Source organism: Ipomoea triloba, chromosome 3 (assembly GCF_003576645.1).
Source record: "Ipomoea triloba cultivar NCNSP0323 chromosome 3, ASM357664v1".
NCBI classification, from domain to species: Eukaryota; Viridiplantae; Streptophyta; class Magnoliopsida; order Solanales; family Convolvulaceae; genus Ipomoea; species Ipomoea triloba.
Window position 1 is genome coordinate 22055806 of NC_044918.1, and position 13059 is coordinate 22068864.

Consider the following 13059-nt stretch of genomic DNA (forward strand, 5'->3'; position numbering starts at 1 on the left):
TTGGAATGAGACCTGAGCACCACATATTTAATGAATTGCTTCAATTGGTTTGAGCCACCATGAATCTTAAAGCTAAATGAGAATCCAATGTCCACAAGAGTGGTAATGACATTTAGTAGCATCTCTCTAGTCCTCCTTATTGAGGCATTGGTCTTTTTTTATCCTAGGAACCACTATAACATCTATACAAGAGTGATAACACTACACTTTTGTGCTTAACCCCCTACTATTCAACTCTATTTTGATCCATTCCTTGAGACGATATCCTGTACGAAGATACCCTCTCACACCCATCGCCACTAAAACCAACTTTCACTTGTATCTTGAAAATCTCTTGCTTATTCGTGTGAATCATGATAACTTCATAGGTTGAATTCATTCTCTTGTAGTTTACATTGTAATTGTCATTTTGTGCAATGTCTTACTATTTCTGTGGTATTTTCTGCCTACTGAGAATTGTGTATAATGAAGAATCTGAACCATTAATCATCATTCAAGCCCTTAGTCCTGCTCTACTGCCAAGAAGAAGAAAATCTCACCAAAATATAATCAATCTTTAATAATTTCTTTTCTATTGAATTTTAATTACATTCCTCAAATATTTTCTGAGAATCAAACAGGTCATCTAAGAGTCCATTTGGAAGAAATTATACCATAGATCCAGATTTATTTTGCATTATAATATTCATTATGTATTTGTAATATATGTAAACTATATATATCTTCAATTTATATTACATAATTTTTAAACCAGAATCCACAATACAAAATAGAATAGACCATCGTATAATATAATTGCTTAAAAAGATATCAAAGAACAAACACACTAAATACACACGTAATATTAAAAAGCATGTCCCAATCTCTTAGCTATATACTAAAAACTCAACTGATACACAGGAGAGATTTATTAATGCCATAATTCCAATATGTACCTAGCTATATACTAAGAACATATCACCACTCTAAAATGTCATCAATAATACTAAAAAGCACGCTAAAAACTCAACATTTAACTATCAATCAAAAACACAAACGAAAACATCATTTAACTATCATCAATCAAAAACACAAATGAAAACACAACTATCCAATATCATAATTGGGATTGCAACAATTCTTAAAAAAAACAAATCTGTACATTTATTCCTGCTAGGCCTGGCTGGCTGCCCGCCCTTGAAACCACAGGCAACAGGCAACGTATTAACAAAATATATATGACCACAAAACAACCTAGCACAATCACTAACAACTTTCAAAATTCTAAACCCCAATCACTAAAAACTTCCAAAATTCTAACCCCAATAACAATCACCAGTTCTCCAATTCCAAACGTGAAACAATAATAATTTATGTAACTACCGTCTGTTTGTCGGGCGTCTGCTCAACCTCGCTAGTAGAGTCTTCTTCGTCTTGCATCAGGTATTTGTCAACCTGTGCAGCTGCTTGTCGCCCCTCTGAAATCGCCCACACTACTAGAGACTGGCCTCGCCGGCAGTCGCCAGCTGCAAACACACCTTCCACACTCGTAGCAAAGCGTCCATATTCGGCCTTAAAGTTTGACCGGCTGTCTGTCTCCATGTCCAGTTGTTTAGCTATGGTCTGAACAATCAAATCAAGCCCAACAATGATTAGAATCTATGGCATCTTGGTATGAAGAATGTAAATAATAATGAGACTTACTGGTTCTGGACCAAGGAAACCCATTGCAAGCAAAACCAGATCGGCTACAATAATGTCCGTAGGGCCTTCTACTTCCTTGTATTGAAATCTCCCACTAGCATCCTTTTCCCATTTCACTTTAACAATTTCAACACCTTTAACCACTCCACTTTCATCTCCAACGAACTGCTTTGTTAGCACCTCGTAGGTCCTTGGGTCCTCACCAAATTTCGTAGCAGCTTCTTGATGCCCATAATCCACACGGAATATACGAGGCCACTGCCAAGCACATAATAATATGATGCAAAAAATCAGTATCAGTAAAGAGATCAATGTCAAAAGTTAAAGCACAAGAGATTAATTAATTACACTTTAATAGCAAGAGCACCACATTTTAATAACAGAAAATTTATCTCCAAAAACAGAACAGTTACTGGCAAAGTATATGCCAAAATGTTATTAAAAAATTTAACTAAATATTTTTAAAAATATATGAAGGAGAAAATGGGGCGGCGTTGGCATTATCTGTTAGAATATTAATAATTTCAAGTAACAAAACAGTATCAATAGCAAAATATTATAGGAATGTGATCAAACCTGCGGCCAAGGGTTGCCTGGAGCCCTAGTCTCCGGAGGCTGGGGGAGAAGCTCTAGATTCACTATGCTACTACAGCCATGACGAATTGAAGTTCCTATGCAATCTGTGCCCGTGTCACCCCCACCAATAACTACCACCCTCTTGCCCTTGGCAGAGATGTAATTACCATCCTCTAGATTGCTATCAAGCAAGCTTTTAGTATTTGCGTGGAGGAACTCCATAGCAAAATGGACTCCAGATAGTTCTCGTCCAGGAACAGGAAGGTCCCTGCCAAATATAGTCCATTAGTATCATCCACCAAGATAAATGAGGCAATCTTCTACTTCACCACCGCAAAATCTTCTGTAAATATATATAGAAACAATAATGTAGTGCTTACCTTGGTTTTGTTGATCCTACAGCTAAAATAATTGCATCATGCTCCTCTCGAAGCCGATCAAGGGAGAACGAAGGATCGTTTCCAACATTAGCATTTACAACAAAGTTAACACCTTCCTTTTCCATTAGGTCTACCCGTCTCTGAACTACATCAGTTTTGTCTGCCTTCATGTTGGGGACTCCATACATCATAAGACCACCAATTCGATCAGCACGTTCAAAAACTGTCACAGTATGACCTTTCTTATTCAACTGATCGGCAGCTGCCAAACCAGCTGGTCCACTCCCAACAATGGCAACTCTTTTTCTGCAACACCAAAAGTGATTATAATGTATGTGAAGATTGCAAAAATAAAAATACCCACTAGAATATCCAGCTCAGAAAGTGAAATACTGGGAAGGCACCAATATAAATGTGCAAGAGTGGCAGCTCATAATAGATGAAGGGAAAAGAAGGATTGGAATTGCAAGGCATACCCAGTTCTCTTGACAGGAGGTCGCGGCACCATCCATCCTTCCGCAAAAGCTTTGTCAATTATAGCACATTCAATGCTTTTAATAGAGACAGGGTTTTCTATGATACCAAGTACACAAGATCCCTCACAAGGTGCAGGGCATACACGTCCAGTGAATTCTGGAAAGTTATTAGTCTCCAAAAGCCTATCCAGTGCTTCCCGCCATCTGTTTTGGTACACCAACTCATTGAATTCTGGTATTTTATTCCCTAGAGGACAGCCAGAGTTCTCCTGTATATTTTTCCAAAAACAATATAATAAATTTTAAGTTTAGAAAACAGAGTATCTATTTGTGAACGTTGGTTGTAGACATCTCTACCTGATGACAAAATGGAGTCCCACAGTCCATACAGCGTGCAGACTGTGTTTTCAGAAGTGGACCAGGTTTAGTCTCTTCCATGACCTCTTTCCAGTCTCCCATGCGAATATTTGGGTCCCTATACGAAATTCCTTCTCGCTCATAAGCAACAAAACCTCGATGTTTGATTGCCTTGACAACTTGGGTTGGCCTCTTCACAGGTTCCACTTCTTCAACCTGTTGGTTCCAAAATACTTCATCAAAACTAGTGACAAATAGAAGGAAAAACTGAAAGAAGGCTAACAAATGTTTACTTCGTACTCAAAAGCAAGTAAATCAATAGTTATGGTTTTATGCCATACTAGTACTGCATATCTGAGCTGAAACTCAAATCTATGAAATTGTATAACTAGTACATCATTCTTGATCACTCCTGAATATTTCAAGTTGGCTGCCTAAGGAAAAAAAAAAAATCAAACACAGAACTCACCTGGCTTGCTTTCCCATTTGAGGATGCAGCTGCCAATTTCTTCAGCTCTTCAAAGGCGTCTTTCTCCTTCAACTCTGCTTCTTCTTTCTCTTCGGATTCCACAGCTGCAATCTCCACTGCTTTTTTGCTAGCTTCTGCTTCTTTCATGCTTGCAAGAACCCGCTTATAATCTCTTGGGAAGACCTTGATAAATTTGGGTAATAAATTGTCAAAATCAGCAAGAACTTCCTTTGCAAGACTGCTGTTTGTATTGCGCTGGTGTTGTTGTATCATCATCTTAAGCATCATAATATCATCTTCATCTTCAACTCTATCAAGGTCAACTAACTCAGTATTGCAATGTGACCTGAACTTCGAATCCACATCAAGGACATATGCAACTCCACCACTCATTCCAGCAGCAAAGTTGCGGCCAGTTTTCCCAAGTACAACTACTATTCCACCTGTCATGTATTCACAGCCATGATCACCAACACCCTCTACAACGGCCTTGGCCCCTGAGTTTCGAACACAAAATCTTTCTGCAGCCATCCCATTAAAGTAGGCCTCCCCCTTTGTTGCCCCATAGAGAGCAACATTTCCAATTACAATGTTCTCCTTGGGGTCAAATGTGCTTTCTTTTGGAGGATAAACAATAATCTTGCCACCTGACAACCCCTTACCCACATAGTCATTGCTATCACCTTCAAGCTCAAGGGTGATGCCAGGACATAGAAAAGCTCCAAGACTCTGTCCTGCACTTCCGCTGAGTTTTATATGAATTGTGTCAGCAGGCAACCCATCAAGGTGATAACGCTTGGTTACTTCATGGCTAAGCATGGTGCCAACTGCCCGGTTTACATTGATGATTGGAGATTCAATGTATACAGGAAGACTTCTCTCTAATGCAGAAGTCGACAATGCTATTAATTTGTTATCTAAAGCCATGTCCAAGCCATGATCTTGTTTCTGCACACAATATTGAGCAGCCTCTGGTCGGATATCAGTAGCTGGTTGGAGTAGCAAGGAGAGATCAATGTTCTTCAGTTTTTCATTATCCTTGACTAAATCTTTATCCAGCTCAAGCATATCTGAACGCCCGACCATTTCATTAAGAGTTCGAAAACCAAGCTCAGACATGATCTCCCTTAGTTCTTCTGCTAGCATGAAGAAAAAATTTATTACATGCTCTGGTTCCCCAGCAAACTTTTCACGAAGAACAGGATCTTGAGTTGCAATTCCCACAGGACAGGTGTTTTTATGGCATTTTCGCATCATGATACATCCCAGTGTTATTAGGGGAGCAGTACTGAAACCAAACTCCTCTGCACCAAGCAGTGCAGCTACAGCCACATCTCTTCCAGTCTTCAACTGGCCATCTGTCTGCAGAACTGTCCGACCACGAAGATCATTTGCAACTAAAGTCTGATGGGTCTCAGCAAGACCAAGTTCCCATGGAAGTCCAGCATTCTTGATGCCAGTCCATCTTGAGGCTCCTGTACCCCCATCATGACCAGAGATCAAAACATGATCGGCATGCCCTTTTACAACACCACTTGCAATCACCCCAACACCAGCTTCTGACACCAACTTCACACTTATTCGAGCCCCTGGATTCGCATTCTACAAGAATGGAAGGAGAAATATTATATTATAAATTATTTGCTCATTCACAAAACAGATAAGTTTAGAATGTGAAGATGAGTGGCTAAGAAAAATTTATAAAAATCCATAATTTACCTTAAGATCATGAATCAATTGAGCAAGATCTTCAATTGAATAGATATCATGGTGTGGCGGTGGGCTAATTAGTCCCACCCCAGCAGTGGAGTTCCTAGTGACAGCAATGTCACCAATGACCTTGTGTCCAGGAAGTTCACCACCCTCTCCAGGCTTTGCTCCCTTCAGGTTGTAGAATACAGTGTTAATAATACAGGTCTTGCTTAAGAACATTTCCAATTATGGGTAGCTCACAAAATGTCATACATAGGAATCAGTTAAAAATGCAAAGATGCTGTAAGGTATGGTGCAAACACATTGTCATCCACTCAAGAAAAAAATCATAAATAACAGGATCCAATCTCCTATATGGAATATATAATAATACAAAATATTCAAATATTAAGTGCAAAAGCACAAGCCGGCATAACTTATTATAAAGACCAAAATAACTGACAAAAGATTACCTGGGCCATTTTTATCTGTAGTTCATCAGCATTTGAGAGATAATAACTTGAGACCCCAAATCTTCCACTTGCAACCTGCTTAATTGCACTTCTCTTAGGGTTTCTTGAACCATCTTGAAGAGGCTCCATGCGAGATGGCTGCTCACCTCCCTCACCTGTGCAAAACATTAGAGATCAGCACACATTTTACCTCACCCTCTATGCAGATGGAGGAGGAAATCAAAACACCATCCACAAAAGTTACCCTCTGACAGAATAAATGGTCCTGATGCATCAACTATGGGACAAATCAATTATAATAATCATTGATAAAAACAATAACCAACCTGTATTCGACTTTCCCCCAATTCTGTTCATTGCAATAGCAAGAGTTGTATGAGCCTCCAATGATATTGACCCATAACTCATTGCTCCAGTGCAGAAACGTTTAACAATCTCACTAGCTGGTTCAACTTCCTCCAGAGGAAGTTTAACTCCTGCCTTTTTAAATTTCAAAAGACCCCTTAAATTACATTGTTTGTTTAATTCTTGAACACGCTTGGAGTATTCCTTATAGGCAGCAACACTGTTGGATCTGGCAGCCTCCTGTAATTTTGCCATGGCAAGGGGATCATTGAGGTGAATCTCACCACCTTTTCTCCAGTGATAATCACCAGGATTAGGGAGTGCTACAGCCTCAGCACTACCAGCAGGGAGAGCTCGTGTTGGAAATGCTAGTTCATGCAACTTAAGTGTATCTTGTGCAAGTGCTTCAAAAGTGGCTCCCTCAACTCTGCTAGGAGTTCCAGCAAAGCACCGCTCCATTACTTCTGATGAAAGGCCCACTGCCTCAAAAATTTGAGCACCTTTGTAAGAGGCCAAAGTTGATATGCCCATTTTGGCAAGAACCTTCATCATCCCGTAGTTGCTTGCCTTAAAGTACTTTTCAACAAGCTCATCTTTCGTATGGAAATGACCAGTAGCCTTTGGTGGGATCTTTCCATCAACCTGCAGTCTTAATATAGTTTCTATAGCCAAATAAGGGCAAATAGCATCAGCTCCAAATCCTACAAGTGTGCAGAAATGATGGACCTCACGGGGCTCAGCAGATTCGACAATCAGTGCAACACGAGTGCGCTCAAGCTTTTTAACTAGGTGATGATGTACTGCCCCAACAGCCAGCAAGGAGCTCACAGCAACACGCTTGCTTGAGAAGGCTACACCAGTTCAAGAGGGGAGAAAAAGAATCAATACCTTGAATATACAAGTTGTGTGCTAAATAAAGTGACAAGATGTTTATGTATATTAATTCAGTCACATGAAATACCTCTGTCCGAAAGCACAAGGGTTGAATAACCCTCCTTGATTGCATCATGTGCTTCAGAACAAATCCTATCCAAGGTCTTCTCTAAACCCTTACTTCCTTGTTCTTTAGGATATGTGATATCAAGAACCTTGCTCTTCCATCCTCTGTAGTTCATCTTCTTAATGGCTTCCATTTCTTCAATGGTCAATAGAGGACCTTTGAGTGAGAGGCGATGACACTGCTCTTCAGTCGTCTCTGTAAGATCCCCTTCTGGACCAATCATACACTCCATAGAAGTGACAATTTTTTCCCTAATAGGATCAATAGGAGGATTTGTAACCTGAGCAAACATCTGCTTGAAATAGTCAAATAAAAGCTTCTCCCTGTTGGACATTACAGCCAATGGAGCATCATTACCCATAGAACCAAGAGCTTCAGTCCCATCTTTTGCCATTGGGAGTAGCAGCATTTCCAAGGCCTCAAGTGTGTAGCTATTCGAAAGGCATCAAATTAATCATTTCCTCCATGAGAATGCAAAACCATAGAGATTCTTAGTACCTAGCGGAAAATAAAAGGGATACATACCCAAAGGCCTTCAATGGAGCCAACAGACCCTGAATGCCCATAGTTTCCATGTTCTCATCATCATTGGATGCCTAAAAGTGAAAAATACAAAGCACTTAATCAGAAAAGACCACAGTGAATGAGAAAATAAAGGCAATATGAGACTGGTAGCTCACGGGTACTACTCCTGCAATTGGTGGAGGGGTCCTGTCTGATTCTGTTACAGACTCAACTATGTCTTTCAATTGTAGCTTTTGCCTTGCAAGCCACTCTCCATAAGGCCTAGCAAGAGAATATTGCTGTTTCAGAGCATCATCATCCACAACAACATGGTTTTCAAAATCCACAAGAAGCATCATGCCAGGATTAAGTCTTCCTTTTCTAGATACATCCTCGGGTGCAACATCAACCACACCAACTTCACTTGCCATTACAACCCGGCCACTGTGTGTGACATAAAAGCGGCCTGGACGAAGACCATTGCGGTCCAATGTTGCTCCAAGGTAGCGTCCATCAGTAACTTCACATATGCAAAGATTATGTGTTAGCAAAGGAAATCAACAGTGGAAAAACTTAGATGTCAAACAAAAACTTCCCAAGGTCCCATACATGCAATAAGAGCAGGTCCATCCCAAGGTTCCACGAGAGCTGAGAAATATTCATACAAAGCCTTCCTTTCAGGATCCATGTTCTTGTCATTCTGCCAGGCTTCAGGAATCATCATCATCACAGCTTCTGGGAGACTTCTACCAGCACAAACTAAGAGTTCAAGTACACCATCAAATGCTCCTAATGTAAAAAAGATCAGAAATCAGATATAAACTAACCACAGTGAGTTAAAGTAATTCACACCTGCAGAAGCTATTAAGGGGCTACAGCCTATTGGCTGCAGAAAGTATCTTCTAAGAGAAAGAAAGTGGGCAAAACCTGAATCAGAAGAACTAGCATCAACAATGGGTAAAAGCTTTTTCATCTCTGTCTTAGAAAGCCCCAGCTCCTTACACTTTAGAAGACCCTCACGAGCCTTCATCCTAAAAAGAAATAATGACTGAATTAATATAATGACTGAATTAATCATCTATGATCAAAATAATAAACAAGAATATAAGGCAATATTAGATTTAAACAACTCCAGCTTCAACATCTAAACCGAGAAATCTTAATCTTCCATTACAATGAGAAGAATACTCCTTTAACAACCAAAGCAAACCCTCTCCAGCCTAAGGGCACAAGGATCCTGCTCATGTTTTTGCAACATTAGACTTACCAGTTCACATTGCCACGGAGTGTGTTGATTTCCCCATTGTGACCCAAGACACGCATGGGTTGAGCACGATCCCAACTAGGAAAGGTGTTTGTTGAGAATCTAGAATGAACCTGCACCAGAAAACCATGAAAAGAAATCACATTGGAAATCCCAATTGCAACTATATGAATTTTGTTGAAAATATTTTTTTATTTGGTTTGGCACTTGAAATTTTGTAACCGCTGTTCGGAAAAAATGGCTTGAAACCCTAGGCTACCTTGACCAGACACAGTTCCTTTCCCCCACTAATTGGAGGTTTCATCCTTATTGATTATAGAAAGGAGGACATCAAGTTTCTGCAAACATTGGTGACTTCATAATTGAGGTCCTTACCAACTCAACCAAGAATCTGAACTCAAAAAGTGATCAAGGGAGTGGAAGAACTTAAGAGATAATACATACTGCAATGCCTCAGAAGTCATTTTCTCAACCTTGCATCTCTTCAGTTAGGGTTGATCCAATGCTGTTGGTTGTTGAAGTATGGAGTCAGTGTAGAAATAAAAGGTGAATGGATAATATATTTACCAGGGCCATGTAGCTCGTAAACCTTTCATTCCCAAGATCTGCATAGTAGTATTCCTGCAACTGATCAGGCTTTAACTGGCCTTTGTAGACAACAGTCCTACAGGAAGCAGATCAAAATTTGAGACATTCTAACACAGAAATGCAATAGCCACCAAGTAAAACTCAAGACAAACTCACCTTGAGGAAAGAGAACATATATAGAAATCTTTATAACCACCATATTGGAGGTTTAATGCAGCTCGAATGGCTACCATAGAAACCCTCCGTAATATGTACATCTGCCATTTAGCAAATTCAAAGCATATTTAAGAAACTAAAAGTTTATCAAAATAACACGAAACAAGTATTACTACTTAAGTAAGACTACTACCTGTCGCTCAAAATCAACTTTTGACCGGGGAGTCTGAGTAAGAAACACTTGCTCAATGACAGGCTCTGTCTGCAAAGCAGAGTTTCCCAATCCTGAATTATTTGTTGGGACCTGTCGCCATCCAAGGACTGTATGACCAAGTGATTCAGCCACCTACAATCAAACACAAAATTTTAGAAGCAATAAACATAATGTAAACATGATGGTTAAGTAAACCCGCCTCACTTCATCATGATTCTAAACAATTAAGACTAATGGAACAGTAAAGAAAAATGATATAACATGGTGATTAAAAAAGAAGCTTTGGGGCTTAGAATTACCTTCGTAAATACAATTTTACTTTGCTCTCTTCGGCCTACAGAATTAGGCAAGAAGAACATGCCAACTGCATACTGTCCAGGTGGTGGTAGCTCAAACCCTACATCTTTAGCAACCTGAAACAGGGTGTCAAACAATAAAGGTCTCAACTCACAACTCACAAGTCTCCAACCACTCACCACATTGACACAAAGTAACAGGGCTCAAGCCTAAATCTTGAAAAGGCAACTAAAATCAACACCAAAAGATTAAATTGGAGGAAACCTTCCTCTTCAACTTTTCCACTTTTATATCCTCCCATTTACTTTAAAGGAGTTCACTAAAAGTAGGAGGAAGAAAATCCACTAGCACGCAAATAAGATTTAGTCTAGTCTAGGTGGAATAAGAATTAAGAAAGACGGTTAAAAAATAAAATAGGATCCTCTGAAAACCACAGGCTTGTCTAAAGTAAATACCAAAACAGTTTACTAGCTATGAAGATTACTGAAAAACAAACAAACCTCCTTGTAAAAGTCATGAGGAAGAGCCACAAGAATGCCAGCCCCATCACCAGTATTCGTCTCACAGCCACACGCGCCTCTATGGGACATCCGTACCAACATCTCAATAGCATCTGCCACCTACACACCATAGTCATTTACTTCATCAATCAATCAGTCCAAGAAATAGATTTCAACCCAACAAAAACAAAAACAAACAAAGTATACTATGAATCTTGGGCAAACGGTTACTGTTCTAAAACATTATAGTATTTATTATACCGTCTTGCGGCTGCTTTGACCGGAAAGTTCAGCAACGAATCCAACGCCACAGGAATCCTTATCATAGGATGGATCATAGAGACCCAACGGCTTGTCCGGAACCTGAGACAATGCAGAACGTACCACCATCCGCAGCTTCGGTGCTCTACCAGGCCCATCTGATTGCCAAAGAGGCAAAGTCTCAGACCCCAAAGCTCCAAACTTTGTCCCATAAAACCCCTTCTCCAAACCAATCGCCCTATTGGGCACAGAACTGGTCCTCTTACTCTTAGCTCTACCCCTGCCCCTTCCCCTGCCCACTCCTACACCCACACGTCCCAACGGCACCCCACTCACCAGACTCTTGGCCGGTGAAGGCGCAAGAACCTCCCTGCTCTTCACCTGAAAAACCGAACTCGAACTCGACGCCACAGACATTTCCACACCCCAATTCAAACTATTAGGAAGCAAACAATTTCAGAGCAGTTTAAAAAATCAAGACTAGATCTTTATTTTTACTTTTTTTGTTGTTTATAGTGAAAACAAATATCAGATCCGTCTGAGATTATCAAAACAAACGATTTCGTGAGCAGCTAAGCGGTGAATCGATTGATTGGGGGAGTAGGTAAGGAGGTTAGGTAGGAAAACAAATCTGGAAATGAAAGAGGAGAGTACGTATATATTATGCAAATCGCTTCAAACTGTTCCGCTTCCGCGGCGAAGTCTTTGAGATTAGGCGGAGAAGAACCAAAATTCAAGGAGAAACTCAGGGATCCAATCCTCAAGATGACTCTCTCTATACGAGGAGGAGAGAGAAGAGAAAAAAAAAACGTAAAATGAAGAGAGAGAAAGCGAGAATAAGCGGCGAGAGGCGAGGGAGGGAGGTTAGTACTCTTCCTTCTCTCTATCAGTTGGGGGTGAACGAGAAGGGTGAGGTGTCTCATTTATAGAATTGAGAGCGCAGGGTTGATGACATCAGATCTGCTCCTCCATGGTTAGGGAAGAGAGAGAGTGTGTGTGAGAGAGAAGCGAGTGGGGTCCACTAAAGGTAATCGGATTTTCGCAATCGGGCTCGGACCGGACCCTACCCACATTTTTTTCCAGTGACGTGACAGCTCAGCGCTTCTTCGCTTTTGCCACGTCGGCAGAGGAGGGCTATGCGGCACGCGACAACCGCTCATGGTGGGGCCGTCCGCCGAAGACGAGGAGGAGAGTCACCGTCACCGCGGTAGTTGCGAAGTTTTGGATATATAGAGAGAGAGAGTTTTCACCTAGCCGCCTCTTAAGGCTAGGTTCGGTTCCGAGCCACCGCGGTTCGTGTCTGGTAAATATTTTCCAAATATTTCTGCAAAGGCTTTGCATTTTTCGGGGCCCACTGGTACTCATATTTGAGGAATTTAGTGCCAACTTAGTACGGAGTAAAGCATAACGTTTTTATTTTTTGGTAATAAGATGAACAAAAAAAAATTCACTAAATTTTTTAAACTTAACCATAAAGTTCCGGAAAGCATTTTTTAAAGAAAATAGTCAAATAAGTACTTTAATTTTAGGGTTAATACTGATTTTACTCAATTTAGTCTAAAATGACTTTTTGTGCTCAATTTGATGATTTTACACAATTTAGTCCTTTGTTAAAAATTTTGTTAGTTGATTATTAGAAATAAGGTCCTAATGGTAATTTTCATCCTTTCATCCCATTTGGGGTGATTCTTTCTTCTTCCCCTTATTAAAATCCACGCAGAAATATAAATTTTTGTATCAAATCAACTACAACCCTAAATAATAAATAAATACAAAGTAAATAAATATTTGATTTGGTACGAAAATTTACATTTTTGCGTGGAT

General features: G+C 40.1%; 1 protein-coding gene across 2 annotated transcripts; it reads right to left on the reverse strand.

The window, feature by feature from the left end:
* Positions 1-1044: 1044 nt before the first annotated feature.
* Positions 1045-12125, reverse strand: LOC116012569 (glutamate synthase 1 [NADH], chloroplastic). Of its 2 annotated transcripts, XM_031252138.1 has the most exons (22): positions 11236-12125; positions 10975-11094; positions 10477-10590; positions 10157-10309; positions 9964-10064; positions 9787-9883; positions 9223-9332; positions 8883-8986; positions 8565-8744; positions 8132-8475; positions 7977-8047; positions 7413-7882; positions 6433-7302; positions 6107-6261; positions 5661-5822; positions 3942-5543; positions 3473-3688; positions 3116-3384; positions 2640-2945; positions 2260-2527; positions 1684-1941; positions 1045-1602 (listed from the first exon to the last, which is right to left on the reverse strand). In XM_031252138.1, the coding sequence occupies exons 1-22, from the start codon at positions 11650-11652 to the stop codon at positions 1351-1353; spliced, it is 6639 nt and encodes a 2212-aa protein (XP_031107998.1). In that variant the 5' UTR covers positions 11653-12125; the 3' UTR covers positions 1045-1350. The 2 variants fall into 2 exon arrangements, with proteins under 2 accessions (XP_031107998.1, XP_031107999.1); XM_031252139.1 differs by lacking the exons at positions 9964-10064; positions 10157-10309; positions 10477-10590; positions 10975-11094; positions 11236-12125 and adding an exon at positions 9664-9724 and having other exon boundaries at positions 9809-9848.
* Between the last annotated feature and the right edge of the window lie 934 nt (positions 12126-13059).